Consider the following 23184-nt stretch of genomic DNA (forward strand, 5'->3'; position numbering starts at 1 on the left):
TTTCAATTGTGTTAATGATAAGATTCAGATTATAAAATAAAATGTGTAAGAACTTAAGTGTGTGTGAAATCCCTTGAATTCTGATAATCATAATTTTGATTTTGCTTGCTTAAAATAAAGCCTCTCCTACTCACTCAGGATACTTTTTATAATTTAAAAAGTTATATTTGCTTGAGAAAATAGTTGATTCATTCTTAGTGATTGAGAACCCTTGTAGCAGCATTTTCTTTTTTGTTTAGTATGTCTGGACCTAATAGCTCTTCAGAATGGTCCATTGAAGGTCGTCGCTTGGTTCCACTGATGCCCCGGTTGGTTCCCCAAACTGCCTTCACTGTAACAGCTAATGCTGTTGCCAATGCAGCTATCCAGCACAATGCATCTCTTCCGGTGCCTGCAGAAACAGGAAGTAAGGAAGGTGAGTAGAAAACTACTTCTGTGTATAGAGATGACTTTTCTCAGATTCTTCAAGACAAGGTGTTCTGTTTTTCATTGTTTTTAATCCCAGTGTATGAAGGTTGCAAACCACAGTGAGCAACTCTTATTCTGACATTAGAAACTGCCAAGTTTTTAGTCTCAGGCAAAACTAAATCTCCCTGTTGTTCAAAGTGTGAATTCTATTCATCACAAAATTGCAAAAAGCCTTCTTGGAATGAATCTTTTGTATGAATATATCTTGTTAGAAGTGGATAAAAGGCCTTAATGGGTGACATGGAAGATAAATGATAGAATTTAGCTGCTGGAGAAAGATGCCTAACTGATTACTTAGACAATAAAGCTCTGTTTTTATCTTCTGGAATCAATGGTATATTGTATTTTTCTGTTCTAGTCAATGTTCTGAATCTGTTAGACTACCTGGCAGAAGAGAAGACTTTCTTCTTATTTAATCTAGTAATTGACACATGCTTTAAAAATTCTTGAATTCTCTTGAGGTCACTAAGAGTGGTATTAAACTTGAAAGCGCATATTTGGATTGATGCTAGTAGCTTGGTTTAGTGTTGCTTGAAAATAACCCTGAAGATAAGGCAATTTTCAGATTACTTTGGGGAATTGTTTCTTGACTAGCCATGGGTCTTGGGGTAGAATGAGACACTTCATGCATGCCAGGCTCTGTTTTAGGCTGAAGGAAGCTATATTTTGAGCTATTGGTACAGGTACCAATGTACAAACTTGGCCTCCACTGAGTTCCTGTTTTCTTTGTTGTAGGAGAGATATCTTTCTTCTCTTCCTGCTTTCACCTTTTCTATCCACCAACTCTCTGGTGGAGTGAAGAGTATAGGATTTCTAATAGTCAGATCTGTGTTCCTGAGTCCTAGTTAGCCATTTCTTAGCTATGTGACCTCCATCAGCTCTTAGCTTCTGTGAACATTAGGTTCCTCATCTTTAAAATGAGGATGTGGTATTGTAAGAATTAGTGATAATATATAGAAAGCATTTAGCATAGTGCACGGTACTCAGTAAATGGTGCCTTGTGAACTATTCTTGCTTCTTGCTGTTACTCAAGAAATTGACATATGTGTCATTACGTTAGTAGATTGTTGCACTGCTTGAATGACAAGTGATTCGTAAGTTGTTTTATGATAAAGTTACCTTGCTGTGGTTCCCCCCTAGTAGCCAAGTTGGAAATTGCCATGGTTAGGGAAAAATTATGCATCACTCCATCATTGGTTCTGCTATCACTATTAAAAGAGACTACAAATATGTACCTTTTGTCTAACTCCTGCCATGAATGAAAATTTTTTATTTTTCTCAGTATAGTTTTACTTATTTTTTAATTTTTAAATTTTTTCTCAGTATAGTTTTAAACTTGATTTTTTTGTAACTGTGCTCTTCTCCATTGGCAATGTTACCTGTAGATCAGCTATTAAATACTTGAGGAAAACCCAGTGAAGTGATGATTTTCAGGAAGGGTTATTAATACCTTTTAACTTAATGGACCTAATACATAGTAATGGCCTCTAACTTCTGATCACATGAAAATGTTAAAATTGGCCTGCAATAAGAAAATTATTTTTCTGTATATGCGTGGACAGTTTTGGTGAAAGTTAACAGCAAACTTTTTTATCGTTCCTTCAGTAGTGGTTTGCTATTCCTACACAAGTACCACGTCAACCCCAACCTCTACCCCTGTTCCAAGTGGCAGCATAGCAACGGTTAAGTCTCCAAGACCTGCCAGTCCTGCCTCCAATGTAGTTGTCTTGCCAAGTGGAAGTACTGTTTATGTCAAAAGTAAGTGATATTCTCAGTGTTATCAGGGCCTCTTGGCTAAATGCTGCAGCATAGGCTCTGATTAGATCTGCCTTCCTGGATTAAATCATCGGTCCACTGGCTATTAGCAGTGGTTAGTTTTTGAAGGTTGTAAATTCCTTTCTTTACCCGTGACTAGGTATATATTGCTTTTTAATCAGTTCTGGGGGTTGAGAAATTACTTCTTTTTTGTTCTCCTTGGGAAATCTTCCTTGAACAGTGCTATTCTTCAAGTATTCGCTTGTTTTGATTGTCATGGAATAGAAATGTAAATGGAAACTGAAGAAATGTGCTTATGTGATTTATTTAGTGTTTACTTCTATAATTGTAACCTTTGTAATGTTTTTTTAAAATTATTTATATAGCATATCATCCGACTGTTAGATTCAGTGATACATTCTAGAGAGTCCATCTTTTGTATTTCTAGTTGATTGTAAGCCTATGAAGTTTCTTTGCGGTTATTAGCTCCTTGAGTCTATTCTGTGAAGCAGTTTCATGTCCAGGTCATTTTTTGGTTTTAGTTTCTGTTATATCAATACTATTCTGCCTTTGTTATCAGCTGGAGATTATTAGTATTTGATTTTCATTTTTTCTCAGTATAGTTATAGACTTGATTTCTTTGTAACATTTAGAGGTAGAGCTTGCTGTTTTAGGAGTGATTTTAGGTCATTGTCAGCCTTATTTAAATTAGTCTAATAATTGAAGGTATAAGGAGTTATATTTTATTAACAATTCCATAAGTCATGCTGTGTATTTTTTTTTTGTCTGCTCTATAGAGATTTCCTATGTATGTTGTAAGGTTTTATGTTCTTCATTTGATTTAAGAAAAAAACAGTCTACAAAAACAGTTGAGGCTTTAGTTCATAAAGATTGGGATCTATCTGGAACTATTAAGTTTATATCTGATTTCTGTAGGAGTAAGAGATTTATTTTTTTAGTTCTCTTTTTTTTTTAAGTTTATTATTATTGTTTTTAGTAATCTCTACACCCAACATGGGGCTTGAACTCATGACCCTGAGACCAAGAGTTGTGTGCTCTTCTGACTGAGCCAACCAGGCGCCTCGTGATCTATTTTTTGATCATTTTTAAAACATTGAAAGTGAATCCCAAACCCGAGGAAACCTTTTCACATAATATGTAGTTTGAAACAATAGGAAATTTACTGCTTTATTCTCAGGAGTCAGACAGGCAACACTAGTTTGGGATATAATCATTCATTAATCTAGCTTCATATGTGCAAGGCACTATACCAGGGAAACAAACCGATAAGTCTTAGTCATTGCCCTCTGGGAGCCATAATAATGGAAGATGTGCAGACCAACAGCCACATTGCCATGGGGTAAGTGATACAGAAGGGAATATACAAAGTGCTTAAGCTCAGAGGAGATGTGGATTAGTTTTGCTTAGCAGAGTAAGAGAGAGCTTCACTAAGATGACTTGCAGGATGATGAAGAGTTCGTTGATGGTAGGCAGTATTCCCCAAAGAACAATAGCATATGGAGACTCTGGATGGATAGAATGTAGTAAGGTGGCTTTAGGGAATGGTGAGCAGTACAGTATACTAGCATTATAGAGGTGCACAAGGTTGGGTGGAACAGGGTATAGTTAACCCATGAGCAATGTGGGGCTTAGGGCTCTGACTCCCTGTGCTGTTGAAAATCTGCATATATAACTTGACTTCTCAAAAATTTAACTACTAATAGTCTATAGTGGACCAGAAGTCTTGCTGATAACATAAACGGTCGACTAACACATATTTTGTATATGTATTATATACTGTATTCTTAGAATAAAGTAAGCTAGAGAAAAGAAAGTGTCATTCAAAAAGTCATAAGGAAGAGGAAAGAGAAACATTTAAAGTAATGTACTATGTTTATCAAAAAATATGCACATATTAGTGTACCTGTGTACTTCTAACCTGTGTTTGTAGGTCAACTATATTGTGTTCTTGGAAAGCTGTAGAACCTCAAATGATGTAATGATTTAAGTGCCTCGCCTTTAGGGAGATAAAAACTACTTAAGGACTTAAGGCAAGGAGGCATTGACACAATTAGATATGAGATTCTGTAACTGGCAGTAAAATGGAGGTGGTAAAGTAGACTGATTGGAAGCATGGACACCTTTTAGGATGTTACTAAAATACAGGCAGGAGATAAGAAGGCCTGACATAGCTACAGGATTAAAGGAGGAAAGGCATTCAGAGAAAACTTCTGAGGGAGAATTGATAGGACTTACTGTTTGGGCATGAGGCAAAGGGACAGGTCAAGGATGACTGGTGACACAAAGATTTAAAATGAAGTCTAAAATGCAGGGTTAGATTGTGATAAATACAACAAAGTTGTCCTTGCCTTTCAGGTGTTAGCTGTTCGGATGAAGATGAAAAACCCAGAAAACGAAGGCGAACAAATTCTTCTAGCTCCTCCCCCGTTGTCCTAAAGGAAGTTCCAAAGGCTGTCGTTCCGGTCTCAAAGACTATCACTGTGCCTGTGAGTGGCAGTCCCAAGATGAGCAACATCATGCAGAGCATTGCCAACTCCTTACCACCCCACATGTCTCCTGTGAAAATAACTTTCACCAAACCATCAACACAGACAACAAACACAACAACACAGAAGGTATGTGCAGGAGGGAGTCTCTGTCTGCCAATCGCTATTTCCATCTCTTTCAGTCAATATGATTCACATTTAACAAACATGGACTGAGTACTTACTATGTGCTTGGCATTATGCTGGGAATGTTCAGGTCTCTTGCTTTAATTCTGCACAGAAAGCTTTGGGATAAGTATTACTAATTCACTTTTTACAGATAAGGCTCAGAAATGCCAAATGACTTGCCTAATGTCACACAGCAAGCAGATCTTATACTTTTAAGACTTTTGTTCTATTTTATTATTATAATGCCATTTGGAAAAAAATTAAAATACAAGATTTTTTTTTAACCTGTAAATGGATAACTTTACCTTTAGGAACTGAGTTTTTACTTTGCCAGAGTAACAAAGTTGTCAGAAGTGAGTATTTTACAGAAGAAAGGACAGGTACGATTAAATAATTATTGTTGCCTTTTTTTATTCTTTGTATGCTATCATTAGTTCTTTCCTAAATTCTTCTCAGTGTGTTCAAATCATCAGTATTCTGTCAGTTTTATGTTATTAGAACCCTAACTTTTCCCACTAATCTGATGCCGATCACACCCCAGGCTTGTTGCACACCTGTATCTCTGGGATCTCCCTTCATCGTCCTTCTGATATTCCTCCTTCGTTTATTTACACATTTGCTGGAACATCCCTGGTAGCTTCTTGGTGTATGGGTGGATAGAAGGTAAATTTTTTGAAACTTCATGTGGTGGACTGAAAATATCTTTATTTTACTCTCCCACTTTCTTGATGGTTTGGCTAGATAAAGTATTTTTTAGGTTGGAGGTTAATTTTCCCTGAGAATTTTAAAGATACTGGTCCATTAACTGTTGGCTTCAATATTCCTTTTGAGAAGCCCAATGCCATTTTAATTTCTTCTTTTTCTCTTTGAAAACTCTTGGTAACAACTTTCAGAGTTCAGAAATTTCAAGATAGTTTTTCTTGGTGTGGGTCTTTATTTTATACACTGGGTTGCACATTCAGTGGCCCCTTTCACTCTAGACACTCATGTCCTTCAGTTCTGGGAAATTTCTTCAGTTGTTTCCTAAGTTTTTCTCTGTTCTCTCGTTTTGGATCAACTAGGATGTTGAACTGCCTGGATTAATCCTTTTGCTTTCTTATCTTTTCTTACTCCCATTTCTTACTCCTATTTTTTCCATTTCCATTTGCTTTTTCTTTCGGCTATGATGTAGTAGTTAAAAGCCTGGAGTTTTGGAACTAGACTTCTGCATTTGAATCCCAGTTTTTACCACTTACTAGTTTTGTGACTGGGAAAACTAAATTCTGGAATTGAATTTTCTCATTTGAAAAACAGGGAAAACAATCTATAAGGTTTAGGGGTATATGTAAATGAGGTAATAAATATAAAACTTAGACTAGAGCCTAGCACATAGTAAATGCTCTGTAAGTATTATTTTCTTTGTTCTTTAGTGTTACCTTCACTACTTTTCTGGATTTGTCATTTTTGCTATCATACTTTAAATTTCTAGTAACTCTTTCTTGATCTCTGAAAGTTACTGTTTTTTAAAAAACGGCATCCTGTTCTTTTCATAAAATCACTATATTCTGATGATATTCTTGACTTTTTTTTATTCTTTCATGTTTTCTCTCTTACTTTTAAGTTCCTTTTATCTGTTTTGATCTCTGTTTCATTTCCAAGTTTTCTTAAACACTACCTATCTGCTTCTATATGAATGTGGGCACTAAAAGCTGACAAAGCTGTATATATAGGGTGGGACATGTTGGCTAGTGACTTTCATTGTAGCTTGACCTAGCTGGGCTGTTTGGTTGAGAAAAACCCACTGCCTCTTTACCTCTACCAGTTATCACTCTTATTAGGGCTTTCTCATGGACTGGTCAGATTTCCTCAGAGAAGAATTTTTAGTTTCCTGTCTCAAGTAGTTAGCAGTCTGTCAGTATTTGAGGAGTATATGGAATAGGCTGGATAGTCTCACCATTCAGTATGTAGACTTCTCTTAACCCGTTTGTAGTAATAATGCTCAGCTCTCTCAGCCCAGTGTTATCACATTCCCTTGGACTCCATCTTTCCCTCAAAGAGAATAAATTCCTACTCTTCCTTTAGGATGGGGGAGGGTAGCTGTGGATCTAAACACTGCTTAAATAGATTGTCAACTGATGTTCTTCTCTCTAGTGCCACTTTTATTTCTACTTAAGACATAGCTTGTGCTCTCAATTCCTGAGTCTTCCTGGGGTTCTCTGGTTTCCACTTTTGAGGTTATGCTTAATTGGTTACTACTTGTCTATTTTCTAGTTTACTAAACTTCACAGCTGTTGCCTTCTTTTCATTTTGACCATATGAGTTTATATGCCTCTTCCCCTTTAAAAAAATATCTTCATAACATTTTAGAGGGATTTGAGGGAAGGAATGGAGGTACATTCTTATCTTCAGCAGGTCATCTTTTTAAATTTTTGAAAAAACATACTTTATTTATTTATTCATGAGAGACACAGACAGAGAGAGGCAGAGACTCAGGCAGAGGGAGAAGCAGGCTCCACACAGGGAGCCTGATGTGGGACTCAATCCTGGCACTCCGGGATCGCGGCCTGAGCCAAAGACACGTTCAACTGCTGAGCCACCCAGGCATCCCTTCAGCAGGTCATCTTTCCCACCTTTGAACCCTTAGATACACAATAACTTTCATTTAAAAACCTTCTTGAGTTTTGGAAAGATGTCATTATTATAATTCATGAAAAATTATTTTCTTAGTAAACTATAAGTGGTAATGATCTGATCTGTGGAAAATAATTCTATTTTCAGTTTTAGGATGAAGCATTGATGGTATAGTATTAAAATCAGGCAAGAATTTTTGTAGTCGGAGAGGCCTGGGTTGGAGCCCCCACTTTTCCAGTATGACCTGACATAAATTAGTTTCTCCAAATCTGTTTTCCCATCTGTGAGATGAGACTAATGCCAGTCTTAAAAAGTTAAAGGATTAAATGAGACTGGGTATTTCAAAGTACAGCAGTAAGTATATACTCAAAAAAATGTTAGCTCCCTTTCCTTGCCAGTATTTTATATAAGGCAGTGTTTTATTTATTTGTGCTGTTTAGAATGAGCTTCTTCCAAAATGAATTCTTCAGTTAACTGAATCTTATACCCCTTAATATATAGAAATTGATGATTTTTGCTGACTTTTTAAATGGTACATGGAACGTGGTTTTTGCATTTGTATTTGATGACTCCAAGGTAATCCTTTTGAGTATCACTTTTCATATGTTATAATATAGTTAATTGCTTTCTGGACTAGCCCTATATTAAATGTTATCAGCCTGCTATACTCTATGAGTTTATAAGTCTACTATAATTTTTAACTGCCTGTTTTTTTTACTGGGACTTATTTTACATGTAATTTTTCTATCTTCCCCTTTCTCATCTACTCTTTTATTTGGTATTTGAGAACTAGTGTAGCAAAGTTATAGCTAAAAGAGTACCTATCTCCCATCTATGTCTCTCTGTTCCCTTACTCATTTTATTTTTATTATCCTTATTACTGGTTAATATCATATTTAAATATTTATTCATTTCCTTTTTCTCCTATAGAGTATATGTTGCTGAGGGTAGAGACTTTATTTTATTCATCCCTGTATTTCCTAGTATTTAGAATAGTTCATGACATAATAGAAGGTGTTAATTAATGTTTGTTGAATGAATGAACGAATGAAAAAAATGAATAAATAGATCTGATTCCACTTCTGGCTCTGCCACCTCTCTTGAGCCTCAGTTTCCTTATAAAATACTTCCTAGAGTTATCAGGATAATTATATGAGATGATTCATGAAAAGTACTTAACATAGTGGGTATGATGAATACTTAGTAAATGCCACCTAACATTATTAACTTTCAAATCTTCTTTGGTAGGCATATATAAAAATATTTGTAAAAGATAGAAGGTTCACCTGTGAGTGAAGTTGGCGATTTTTTTTTTGTTTGTTTCAGTGACTTTATCGTATATTTATTTTTGTTTTTGTTTTTTCGGAATTGCCAATTGAGAATGGATAGTTGAGATTGTCAGACATATAATGCTTATAAGAGGATGTATTTATCTCCGAGGTTATATGAACCATACCAGGAGATGTCAAGCTCAGAACATTAGATTTATCCTACTATACCTAAAAAAAAAAAAAAAAAAAAACATTTAAAGCAAATTAAATAAAAAATAAGACTCATTCATTCCACAAATATTTACTGAGTATCTACTGTGTTCCAGAGGCAAATCTATACTATTTTATTTCATGTATACCCAGTGACATTGGTTTTGTTAATTCTTGGACAAACTGAGTATGGTAGCACTAATAGATTTTCTTTGGGATTTTTATTTGTTTTTTTGTTTTCCTTCTGGGTAATTGCATTTCTTTGAAATCTCTGTAAGGCTGTTTTCATTATTGCATTCACCTTGGATTTCTCACAAATCCTATTTAAGTCAACTTAGGAATTAATTTTAGGCAAAGTGACTTTTTACACTGAATATAATTATGGATTTGTGGACTTGATATAAATTCAAATAGGTCATATATTTCAGGGTAGACAAATTTCCACCTATGTTAATGTGGTGCCTTCATTTTAAGTTTAACATTGGTACAGCACTTATATGAACAAAGCAACAAAATATAGCTTAATGCTTTCATGTGCTTGATTGATATTTTTCATTTTATCCTTAGGGTGCAAGTCCCAGCACTCTTAAGGAGTTTTTGTGAGTGCTAGAAGGTCAGTAATTTGAATTATGGCCTGAATAAACACTGTTTGGTTCACTTGGTTTCAAAATCCCTTTATTTCCCCTATTGTAATTCATTAACTTTAAAGTACAAGTAAATTTTCTTTAAGGTGGATCTCTAACTTTGGATAACCCCTTTCCAGATCAGATATCAAACATACAGACTGAAATCTGAAAATATATTTTATCAAAAAAAAAAAAAAAAAGAAAATATATTTTATCATTTGTATCTGTAGCCTAAAACATCCTCTTAGAGACTTCTAGATTTATTTTGTTGAAATTTTGTCTTAATTTTAGAAGTCTACATGGATACTCTAGTTTTAACATTTGAAATATTTGACACAAGTGTGAATGCTTCCCCTTCCCTTGCCCATGGCAGACATTGTTAATTAACTGTGGCATGCTTTCCTGCCAAGTCTTGGTGAATCCTTATCTGCCACAGAGCCCTTTTAAACACTGCTCCAGGAAGCTATTACTGTGAGTTCAGAATTGGCAAATGTGAAACCTAATTACCATTACCACTATAATTGGTTTGACTGTGGTAGTAGCTATAAGTTGGATTCTCAGAGGTATCAGAATTTGGGAAAAATATATGTAACATTCTTTAATGAAACAAAAATAGAATATATTAACTATATTTCCAGATTGAATTGATCTATAACACCTTTACTGATATCTTTTTAACATTAAGTAATAGTAAACTAATGACTACTGTTTGTTGACTTCCAAGTATTGACCACCTGCTATGTGCCTAGCACTATGTTAGATGCTTCACATCATTATCTCATTCAATCCTTGTAATGATTTGCAAGGTAGGTATTATTATCCCTATTTTACAGATGAAAATTGGAGTCCAGAGATTTTAACATGTCCAGGGCTTGCCATTTGTCAGTGGCTGAAGCAGAATTAAGCTCAGGTTCAGTGGACTTTTAGCTTCTGGTCTTGTTACCTTATTGGCCTACTGCTTCTCAGTTTATATGATGGCTTATGATTTTTTTTGTAATAATGCTGTATAGGTATTTGCTGATTGAATCTATCTAGAAGTATGCTGGTCAACTCTATGAAGGTGTTTGCTGGCCAAGACTTAGATCTGTCTCTTGACTTGTCAAATAATTAACAAACTGCTTAAAGTAGCGGATATGTAGTTAAATTTTACAATTCTCCACGACACTGCAAATATATAATAAAATGATATAGCCCAAATTTCTTTGAGATGTTGGTACTGAGTGCGGACATTCTCAGTAAATTTTGACTGGCTGATTAAATATCAGGCCTTTAGGACTAATGTGAAAACGAAAGAGAATTTCTCCCTTAATTTTTTTGGATTTTTCAAAACAATTTTCTGCCCTACGTAGGTAGAGGTAATTTTGGTGAAAGAAGAAAAAGACATTCTGCTCTGTTTTGGGTATCACCATACCACCATTATACTCATCCAGAATTAAACTGTGGTACTGTAGGTTTGTAAATGATTTTTGTGTTCTTACCTGTAAAATGGGGATAATAATAGTGTCTGTGTCATAAGATTTGGGGGAGATTTTAATTAGCCAATACACATTAACTCTAGTTCATCTTGATTATGGTATTTTTCTTAGGCCTATTATTTCCCTACATCAACAAGTCCTGTTGACTCTATGTCTTAAAAGAATCTGCATGGGATTACTTCTCTTTATTTCCACTACTAACACCCCAGTCCAAGCAGGCTGTATCATTTCTTGCCTGCTCTACTGCAGTAGTTTCTTTACTAGTCTCACTGCTTCCATTCTTGCAACTCACTACATAGAAGCTAGAATGATCTTTTAAAATATAAATCAAGTTTTGTTGTTTCCCCACTTAAAATCTTCCTATGGCTCCCTATTGTACTTAGTATAAAATTTAAATCCTTTACTCTGGCTTATAAATTTGATCTGGCCTCTCCTTGCTCTGCATGCTTTTTGCTACACCGGCTTTCTTTCTGATTTTAAAAACATCAAGCTGATTCCAACTTTAGGTCCTTTTCTCCGTCCTGTTCTGTTCTCATCTGAAATGGTTTGTCTCCTTGCCTTCTACACTTTCTTACAGGTTAACTTTGAAGTCTCTTTCTTGCTTCTTTTTCCCCCTCCATTCCCTGTATCAAGCTATGAATAAATCCTGTTGGTTTTACCTTTAAGTATATTCAGAACCTGTTTACTTTTCACCACTTCTGCTGTACAAACACTTTACTCATGATCATCTCTGCTTGCTTTAATCCAGGAGCATCCTAGTGTGTCTGTTTCTACTACCTCTGCCCTACTGTACTTTTCATCTAGCAGATAGAGTAATGCTTTTTAGGAAATATTTTTTAGAACAGTTTTAGATTTAAAGAAAAATTGAGAAGACAGTACAGAGAATTCTCATATACCCTATACTCAGTTTCTGCCATTCTTAACCAGTTATATTACTATGGTACTTTGTTATAATTAATGAACTCATTGATGCATTAAGGTCAACTAAAATTTGTGGTTTATTTAGATTTCTTTACCTAATGTCTTTCTCTGTTCCAGGATACCCGTTACACTTGTTATGTCTTCTTAAGTTCTTGGCTGCTGAAGTTTCTCAAGACTTCTCTTGTGTTTGGCAGTTTTAAAGAATATTGGTCAAATGTTTTGTAGAATGCACCACTATTGGAATTTGTCTGATGTTTTTTTTCATGGTTAGACTAAGATTTGGGGTTTTCAGAAGGAAGACCACAGAGATAAAGTGCCGTTTTTATCATATCCAGGGTATACAGTACCACTAACGTGATCTTACATCATCTAGTCCCCCATTACTTCCTTGATTCTGGCTCCTTGCCACTTTCTATGTCATAAATTCCAATCCCATTCATTAGGTCCTTGAAGTTTATTGAAGATACCAAGCTTGCTTCTGCCTCAGGGCCTTTTTTTTTTTTTTTTTTTTTTTTTTTTTGCTTCTTTCTGTAGCATTAGATGCACTTCCTCAAGGTGGCAGCATGGTTCACACCCCTGCTTCTAGTTTCTGCTCAACTGTTAAACCTTACCAGAGAGATTTTCATTAAACACTGTATAGAAAATAACATAGTACTCCCAATATTCTTTATTTCCTACCCTGCTTTATTGTCTCTTCAATTTATCTCTGTATGACATATATTTACTTTTCTAATTTATTATTTCCTTCCCCACCAATAGAATTTAGCTCCATGAAAGTATGAACTTTGTCTACTTTGTTCATTCCACTATCCCCAGCATCTAGAACCATGCCTGGCACATAGTAGATGCTCAACAAATATTTACAAAAGAATGATTATCCAAATTACTTTCTATAAATATTGTGTTCATTATACTCCCTAAGCAGTATATTGAAATGTTTATTTCACTGCATCTTATACAGCATTGAATGTTGTTTTTAAAAATGTTTGGTTGGTAAAAGTTGTTTCTTTTAAGTACATTTTGATAATTATTAGTAAGGGAAAGCTTACATATATTTTTAGTTATGGTTTTCTTTTGATGAATTGTTTCTTCATATTTCATAAGCTATTTTGGATTATATATGAGTCTATTATGTAGACTATTTTATATATGTAGCTATTAGTAGTATAGTGGGTACATGAAAATAACTTACTTTTCCTTCTTTAGGTTATTATAGTGACCACATCACCAAGTTCAACCTTCGTGCCCAACATTCTCTCCAAATCCCATAACTATGCAGCAGTCACTAAGCTTGTACCAACATCAGTCATTGCTTCCACAACCCAGAAGCCACCAGTGGTTATAACTGCTTCACAGTCCTCCCTGGTCAGTAGTAGCAGCAGTGGCAGCAGCAGTTCTACACCATCACCTATTCCTAATACAGTTGCAGTAACAGCTGTGGTATCTTCCACACCATCTGTGGTCATGTCAACAGTAGCACAAGGTGAGTAGTGATCCATTATGTAATTCTGTATGTGTGGTATATGGGAATTTTGAAAAAACAAAAACAAACAAACAAAAAAACCCATGTGCGTGTATTTTTCTGCTTTGGGTATGAAGATCCCTGCTTTTATACCAGAAATTACCACTTTCCTTCCGCCAGTTTGAGAATGTCAAGAAAATAGGTTACTCAATTTTCTTATATTAATTTACATGCTTACTCCAAGATTTTTTTTCCAATTGCATAGTACCTAGTCACTTAGGCAATTAGTATTCACAAAATGTATGTTAACTCTTCTCATAGCAAATTTCAAAGGCATAGGTAAATATCTTGAATATAATGAAGATTTTATTTATTTATTTTAAAAGATTTTTTATTATTTTTAAGTAATTTTTACACCAATGTGGGGCTTGAACATATAACCCTGAGATCAAGAGTCACATGCTCTATTGACTGAGCCTCTCAGGCACCCCCCTGAAGTTCTTAAATGAGGAACTTGAAATTAAAATGGACCTTTGAGCAACGTAGGGTTTAGGGGCAATGATCCCTGGCACAGTTGAAAATCCACATACAACTTTTGACTCCCTCAGAACTTAACTGCTAATAACCTACTTTTGACTGGAAGTCTTACCAATAATATTTGATACATTTTGTATGCTCTATCCATCATATACTGTATTCGTACAATCAAGTAAGCTAGAGAAGGAAAATGTTATTAAAATTATAAGAAAGAGAAAATACATTTCTCATACTGTACTGTATTTATTGTAAACATCTGTGTATCAGTGGGCCCCTGCAGTTCTGTGTTGTTAAGAGTCAACCATATTTTACTCAAGGTTCTTCAGGAGGAACATTACATATACAGCCTCTTCAGAATAAGGTACCCAGTGATAAGTGGGAGGAGAAAGAGGAGGATTTCAAGGACATGTCATTTGCCTTTTCTTCAGTTTCCCTAAGTTTTTCTGTATCGGTGGATGAAGGGAGATGTTAAGAGGAACTAAGTCTGAACTGAAGGACAATTGCTGCTTAATAGCAGAAGAAAGGAAACGTGGAAATCTCAATTCCATGTAAGCCTCAAATCAGTTCAGGTCTCTTTCATATCCTTGTGTTCCTCCCTATGAAGGGCAAATAGCACACTGTCAGCAATCTTCTTCTTAGTGTCGGTGAGTCTTAAGATGAGGATGTGAGAGAAGCATGTACTGAACAGAAATCATACGCATGGTTGGAGTCTATCAAAGGGAGCATAGAGACAACCTAGAACAGGACTTAGTATTAGTTTTCATTGAATTTTATTTGAATAGTACATAACTTAAGATAGAGTGGGACTTGAAAATATCCTAGTTTATGAACTAGTAGTGAATACAAGCACAAGAATAGGAAAACCACGTATTTTTCATAATTTGGTTTAATAATGTTTAGTATGTTCTCTATAACTATGTAGGCAAGGAGGAGGCTACGTAGATGCGATGCAGTCAGTATTCCTTTACTCTATAGCCCTAATGCTAGAATGTAAAAGCATCTGTCATTATTTCCTGGCTCTTATACCTATTTAATGTCTCAATGAATGATAGGAAAATAGCAGGCTTGAAATTTTCTTTTATTTGTTACTTTAATTTTTAAAAAACATTCTAAACTTTCTATTTGCACAGCAGTAAAGTATAGTTTACTTTAGTGTTATTAAAAATAGAAATAATTTTTATACAGAAAGTCTGTTGAAAATGTTGATTGCAAACATGATCCAAATTCACCATTTTAAAATTTGAAGGTGGGAGAAGGAAGGACTACCTCTCTTCTTACCTGAGTGACCCCTGTATCAGAACTGTTATCCACTGATAATCATTTTTCCCTTCCAGTACTCATCATACAGTTTGTTGAAGTTTTATTGAACTATTAGAAAGATTATTACTGTTCTTCCAAAGGAAGATATTATTTGAGATAAAAGGGTATTCTCTTGGCTACTAATGAAATATCTTTAGGCAAAATGAATATTCCATTCTTCTCTTTTTCACACTATTTTTTCTAGGTATCTTCTGAAACTCTGGTAATTTTGGACTTCCCTATTTTTTCCTTTGCTTCTTAGCATCCTGTATCTTTTTGAGCTTCAAGTCGTTATAGTGGAACTGAACAAGATATCTCAGGGGTTTCTTGAAAATTCACTGGAATTCAATAGAGCATGAGAACTATAAAAATAAACTCGTGGGTAGCCTGGGTGGCTCAGTGGTTTAGTGCCGCCTTCAGCCCAGGGCCTGATCCTGGAGACCCGGGATTGAGTCCCATGTCAGGCTCCCTGCATGGAGCCTGCTTCTCCTTCTGCCTGTGTCTCTGCCTCTCTTTCTCTCTCTCTCTCTCCCTCTCTCTCTCGCTGTCTCATGAATAAATAAATAAAAATCTTAAAAAAAAAAAAAAAAAACTTGTAATGCAGATACTCAGGGAAACAATAGGATTCTTTTGAGTCTTTGAGATATTTTATGTAGCTATTATTAGTGCTAAAAAATTAAGGCAATTCCTTTTAAAAAAAGGTAAATGTTAGTGGAAGTGGTAATCTACAGACCAGAGTTTTCATTCGGACTGTAGGGCTTCTGTAGCAGCTTTTGTGTGGCTAGCTGGGGAACAGGGACATTCAGTGTCTGCCTCTGTTGGGGACTAGAGACAGGCTGTTTTAGAGTTAATGTATCTGTCTCTGGTTATTCTTGTAGGGGTAGCTGGTGATAGAGGGGAAAGAGTCTTTTTTTTTTTTTTTTAAGATTTATTTATTTATTAATGAGAGACAACAGAGAGAGAGAGACAGAGACATAGGCAGAGGGAGATGCAGGCTCCTCACAGGGAGCTCGAAGCGGGACTTGATCCCAGATCCCAGGATCACGCCTGAAGGCAGATGCTCAACTGCTGAGCCACCCACGCGTCCCGGGAAAGAGTCTTAATACCAGTAACTTGGTAGGTGATTCCATGTTAATAGGTGTAGAGATGGTTCCAAAGGTATAGAGTTAGGGCAGGGGGGATTGTGTATAGTTGGCTCATCCTGTGGGAAGGAAAAAGAACCTCTTAATATTTCAAATATGGGAATTCTTAAAATTCTGATTAGAATAGTTATTTTGACTTTGTCATCTCAAAGTTTAAAGGATGATTTAATACATTTTTTATTATGGAAGATTCCAATCATATATAAGTAGAGAGACCAGTAAAATAAAACCTTATGTGCCCATTGCCCAGCTTAAGATATGGGCAATATATGGTCAGTCTTATTTCATCTATACATACTATTTCCATCCACACACCTTTAACCTATAATGTTTGGTAGCAGATCCCAAATACTATATAATTTCATCTATAAATACCTTATTATGTATCCTTAGAAAAAAGATCATAACTCACAATGCCACTATCATTAGAATTTTTAGCAATACTTTCTTGATGTAATAAAATACACAGATCCTATCCAAGTTTCCTTAAAAAACCATAAAAAAAATTCTTATGCCATAAAAAAAAATGCCATAAAAAATTCTTTTAATTGGGATCCAAAGTCCACACATTGATATAGTTATGTCTTTTTACTTAAGTCTCTCTTCCTTTTTTTTTCCCTTGGCAATTTATTTGTTGAAGAAATCCGTCATTTTTCATGAGTTTCTTATAATCTAGATTTTACTGATTTTTATACTGATAGTGTGGTTTAACAAGTTCTCCTATTCCATGTAGTTCCATAAAACTGGTAGTTAAATCAGGAAGCTTGATCAGATTTAAGTCTGACTGTTTTTGGAGATAGGGGATTGAACTTTTCAAAAAAATTTTACTTACTAGAGAGAGAGAAAGCATAAGCAGGGGGAGGGGCAGAGAGAGAGAGAGGGAGAGGGACAAACCCACTGCCCCCTGGATGGAGCTCAATTCCAGGACCCTGAGATCATGACCTCATCCAAAGTCAGACACTTAACCAGCTGAGCTACCCAGTGCCCTGGGATTGAACATTTTGTAGGTAGTATTGTGTACTTCCTGTTGCACACCTTAGGAGGCACATAATGTCTGATTTGTCACTTTAATGATACTAACATTGATCAGTAGGTACAAGTATTACCAACTTTTTTTTTTTTTTAATAAAGATTTTATTTATTTATTCCTGAGAAACAGAGAGATAAAGAGGAGGGAAAGAGAGGCAGAGGAAGAAGCAGACTCCATGCAGGGAGCCCAACATGGGACTCGATCCTGGGTCTCCAGGATCATGCCCTGGGCTGAAGGCAGTGCTAAACCGCTGAGCCACCCAAGGCTGCCCTACCAACTGTTTTTTTTTTTTTTTTTTTTTTTTCCTGTACCAACTGTTTTAATAGCTGTTGGTAGTCTTTGCCTAGGTCATTATTTTGTTAGTAGTTGCAAAATAAATTTTATCTTTATTTTCTTTATTTATTAGGTGGAATTCTTAAAGAAGAACTTTCCCTTATTACCATTAGTTACTCTGAGGTATAGTTCATATAGAAAAAGCAGGATAAATGCCTCAGTGTTTCTATTTATATGTTTTTAGATAATGAGTTGGTTCAGTGACCAGTGAAATTTTTATTCTCCATATTATTAAGATTTTTGGTATCTGTTAATCTATTGCAGATACTCTCTTGGTGCTCAAATTTTCCCATACATTCCACTGGGGGTCTCTTGAAGCTGGCTCCTAAATTCTTTTGACAAAACCACATTAATCCTTAATAGTCCTTATCTTGTGATACGACAGAATGTTCTGGATTCGTCTTACAGATTTTCTGCTCTGACATCTTAGTGAGAAATGGTGCTTAAATATCACAATTTCTGGGTACTCTGGGGATTGTCATTATTACTGGATTGGTCATTGTTTCTAAATCTTTTCTGTGGACAGAACTATAGTCCTTTTTTTTTTTTTTAAGGAAGAAATACATCATCAGTTCATACTGATATTATCAATTCCAATTTAGAATTTTGGCGTTTTACTTCTTTGTTTTTCTGTTTGTATAATGTATCTTTGTTCTCCTTATACTGAAAATCCTGGTTTCTAACAATTAATAAAGTTATGTATTTGATTTATCCTATAACATAATAGTTTCAGAATAACAAAACTAATATGACTAACAATATGATTATTGAATAGAATTTAAGAGTTTATTATAGTTCTTAAGGTATTCTCACTAAGGAAAATAGTCAAACTACTGTTTTTTTTTTTAAGATTTATTTATTTATTCATGAGAGATACAGAGAGAGAGAGAGGCAGAGACACAGGCAGAGGGAGAAGCAGGCTCCCCATAGGGAGCTCGATGTGGGACTTGATCCTGCATCCTGGGATCATGCCCTGAGCCTAAGGCAGATGCTCAACTGTGGGGCCATTCAGGCGTCCCAAAACTATTGTATTTTAAAGTCACCTGAAATAACTTCTTTCCCTGTAGTTAAGCTCTAATTTGGTATGCAGTTAGGTTACTTTGCGTAATTCTGTTGTTTCTACTGATTGCAATTTCAAAAATTTTTACTTAATGTATAATTTATAATTGCATAATGTATAATAAAAGTTCATTTTCCAAAGTCAAATCAACAAAACAAAATGTGTTCTGTGAAGTCTATCTTTGATTTGCAATTCTTATACCCTCTTTAGTTTTTCCCTGATTGGTAACCATTTTTTTTCCTTTAATTAGTTTTCTATTTATCCTTCCATTTTTTAAAATATGTAAGCACACATGTGTAAATATTATATATTTTCTTTGTTTGATAAAAGGTAACCTACACATATATATTGTGCACTTTAGTGTTAGGAAGAGATAATTTTTTTTTTTAAGATTTTATTTATTCATGAGAGACACAGGGAGAGAGAGGCAGAGACACAGGCAGAGGGAGAAGCAGGCTCCACACAGGGAGCCTGACATCGTACTCAATCCCGGGTCTCCAGGATCAGACCCTGGGCTGAAGGCAGCGCTAAACCGCTGAGCCAACCTGGGCTCCCCTGGAAGAGATAATTTTTAATTAGGTGTTTGTAAGTCTGGTGCTAGGAGTACAAAAAAAGTGATAGTTGAAATGTGTTTTATATGTATAGAGGGAAATAGTTTATTAGATGACTGCTTTGTATTTGATTCTTCCCCGATTTCCCTTATATATTGTATAGCCTTTATTACCTCTTAAATCTGTGCAACTCTTCTTGTTCCTCATAAGCCAAATAATACGCTGTTGTTCATTACACAGGTTGATTACCATGATGTTTGTATTTTTTATTCTATCTATTTCTCAGATAAATCCTTTTGCCATTGTCTTTTCTCATATTTTGGTGAGAGAAATTTTCTTTCATCTCATTCTTCTAATATTCTTTTGTGGACTTCATGAATTATTTACCCAATACTACAGTGAAATGTCTTCCACTGACCTTTATTTTCCCTCCTTGACCCCACTTCATCTGAGTAACATACTACTTTCAATTATATCCACTACTCCTGTTCTCTTCAGTGTATTGATTTTCTGTAGGCTCTCCCTGAATGCAGTTCTCATTTTCCACTTCTGTTTCATGAAATCCTTTGCTTATGAAATCCCCCAACCCTGTCAATTCAAGTGTGGTCCTTATTTAGCATCTAAATTTTTTAAAACATGAAAGTATTAAGAGATTAAATAATTATGGAGAACAAAAGCCCATCAGTAATCCTACCACTGTATCACAATTAGCACTTTCCATTTTATGTATTAATTTCTTTTTACCCATGTGAATAAGTTTTTTATTTCTTTGGAATAAAAAAAACCCATATTGCATTTAGTATTATACTTTTTTCATATAACATTCTTCTATTTTTCTAAATTACCCTAATTATTTTCAATGCTATTTAATATTTTTATTACTATTGCAGTTTATTAAATTATTCTCTTAGTATTGTGTATTTAGAGTATTTACGATTTTGATATTATAGATTTATGTATAGCAAACATCTTTGTGAGTTTAATTGAACCCTCTCTTTTCTTAGAACCAGCTTTCAGGAACAGGATTACCAAGTCAGGGTGTTGGAATTTCTTTTTTTTTTTTTTTTTTAAGATTTTATTTATTTATTCATGAGAGACACAGAGAAAGAGAGAGGCAGAAACACAGAGGGAGAAGCAGGCTCCATGCAGGGAGCCTGGGACTCCATCCCAGCTCTCCAGGATCATGCCCTGGGCTGAAGGTGGCGCCAAACCGCTAAGCCACCCAGGCTGCCCACGTTGGAATTTTTTATAGAGGTTGCTAAATATATATTTTAGCTCCCTGAACTTTATCATCTTAGAATATCTTACTAGTTTGTCCCCACCATCAAATCTTTGTTCCTCTGATTTATAGAAATTGGGTGGAGGGAGTATAATTTCTAGGATTAAAAAAAATTTTGAATGGCATACTGTTTAACCAGACAGTTGTTTAATATCTGTTTGTTTCTTTTAATCTCTATGAATACAAGACAAAACACAGGTAATATTCTTATAATTACCTATCTTCTTTCCCTTCAGTTATATGACTGTTTTGTTTGTTAGTTTGTTTGTTTGTTTTAATGTGTTTTAGGCTTCATTCTTTCTTTGGGGCTTGTGTTAAAACTCCCAAGTAGTTCATGTTTTTTTTTCGGAATTACCAGTGTAGCCAGAACTGTATTTTAAATTTCTCCAAATATGGCCTATTCTGTTTGCCTTCAGTGGTATTCATTGTAGCCTATTTATTCTTTTGGCATTCAGATGTTTAATTGTTACAGAGCCCTGGGTTATTAATCTGTAAATTGAATTGCAAAATTCAATAAGCAATTGAATGACTTTACATAAATCTGACAGAGCTATTGGTTTTTAATAAGAAAATTTATTATCTACTAAAACTGAAAGTCCAGAAGCAGAGAAATTCCAGTTAAGTTATATAGTAGCTCACTGGAGCCATCAAGTTTCTTTTTACCTTTCTTCTCTGCTTTCCTTGGTGTGTCAGCTCTTTTCTCAGTAGCTCACACCTTGACTGCAGGATGAGTACAACAATTTCATACATCACATCCAGATATGACAGTGGGGACAGGAAAAAGAGACAGTCCCTTTTTGTGAGTCTCTCAGGAAAGAGAAAACCTTTCCCAGAAGTCCCTAGGAGATTTCCCTTATATCTGTTGGCCACAACTGTGTCACACACCTTAGCCTAAAAATAGTTCCTGGTAAGAGGAATGGAACCATCATGACTGCCTTTGATCAATTAGAAATTGCTCTCTAGGGCTGGCCCCAGGCCAGTCCCTCCATAAAATAAATGGCAGTATCCAGGAAGGTGGATCCTTCTGAGGGGAGAAAACCCCTTCTGGGTTTTTGTTAGAAAGGACAAAAGGCAGAGGAGAAAGAAAATTAATCAGGCAACCAAGAATATATACAATATTAGATTATTTAATAAATGGTTTTAGAACAATTGACTTTTTATTTGGTCTTATACATGCCAGTGAGATTAAATAGGTTGATAGAATCTTCAACTATAATTGTGGCCTTGTGCATTTTTCTTTTCAACACTGTCAGTTTTGTCTCATGTCTTTTGATCTCTGTTATTAGGTGCATGCAGATTTAGGATTGTTGTCTTTTTTTTTTTTTTTTTTTTTTAAGATTTTGTATATTTGAAAGAGAGAGACAGAGAGCACAAGTAGGGAAGAGAGAGAAAAGTAGGTTCCCCACAGAGCAGGGAGCCAGAAGTGGGACTCAATCCCAGGACACTGGGATCATGACCTGAACCAAAGGCAGATGCTTAACCATCCGAGTGCCTCAGGATTATTGTCTTTTTTAAGAAAATTGTTATTATTGAAGTATGGTTGACTTTTGTATCTTCTTGATGAAATCACCTCCTTTTTGTAAAGCATTGCTCTTTTTCTCTGGTAATACTTCTAGTTTTTTTTTTTTTTTTTTTTTTTTTTTAAAGATTTATTTATTTATTCATGATAGACATAGAGAGAGAGAGAGGCAGAGACACAGGAGGAGGGAGAAGCAGGCTCCATGCACCGGGAGCCTGACGTGGGATTCGATCCCGGGTCTCCAGGATCGCGCCCTGGGCCAAAGGCAGGCACCAAACCGCTGCGCCACCCAGGGATCCCTTTTTTTTTTTTTTTTTTTTTTTTTTAAAGTATACTTCTAGTTTTAATATCTTCTTTTCTGATACTAATGTAGCCATCCAACTTTCTTATACTGTTTGCACTATATATCTTGTTTCATCATTTTACTTTTAACCTGCCTGCCCTTTGTGTTTAAAATGCATCTCTTTGGTTGCATGGCTAGATTATTTATTTATTCATAAAGACACAGAGAGAGAGAGAGAGAGAGAGAGGCAGAGACACAGGCAGAGGGAGAAGCAGGCACCATGCAGAGAGCCTGACGTGGGACTTGATCCAGGGTCTCCAGGATCACGCCCTAGGCTGCAGGTGGCGCTAAACTGCTGCGCCACCGGGGCTGCCCTTTTTAATACTTTATAACTAGTTGCTCTAGAGTTGGGTCTCAGCCTCCATGTTATGGATGTTTTGGGCCAGAATAATTCTGTGCCATGAGAGGCTAACCTGCACATTATAGGATGTTTAACAGCAGTTCTGATCTCTGCCTACTAGATACTGGTAGCCATAGGCTCTGTCATGACAATGAAAAATATCTCCAGTAGTTGCCACCTATGGAGGTTAGGAGTAAGGTGCCCTAGAACTCAGCTCTAGAGCTTACATTATACATTTTTAATTTATAGTAGTCTGTCTTGAAGTAATAATACCACTT

The 23184-nt window shown here is 35.5% G+C and overlaps 1 protein-coding gene across 5 annotated transcripts in view; it reads left to right on the forward strand.

The window, feature by feature from the left end:
* The window catches only part of EMSY (EMSY transcriptional repressor, BRCA2 interacting), a 142243-nt gene that overhangs the window by 65671 nt on the left and 53388 nt on the right, over window positions 1-23184 (forward strand). For all 5 annotated transcript variants that reach the window (XM_077867106.1, XM_077867108.1, XM_077867107.1 and 2 more), the window contains 4 exons: window positions 240-415; window positions 2074-2226; window positions 4600-4859; window positions 13218-13494. In XM_077867106.1, coding sequence (XP_077723232.1) covers window positions 240-415; window positions 2074-2226; window positions 4600-4859; window positions 13218-13494 — 866 coding nt within the window. The remainder of the gene's footprint in view (window positions 1-239; window positions 416-2073; window positions 2227-4599; window positions 4860-13217; window positions 13495-23184) is intronic.

Source organism: Canis aureus, chromosome 23 (assembly GCF_053574225.1).
Source record: "Canis aureus isolate CA01 chromosome 23, VMU_Caureus_v.1.0, whole genome shotgun sequence".
NCBI classification, from domain to species: Eukaryota; Metazoa; Chordata; class Mammalia; order Carnivora; family Canidae; genus Canis; species Canis aureus.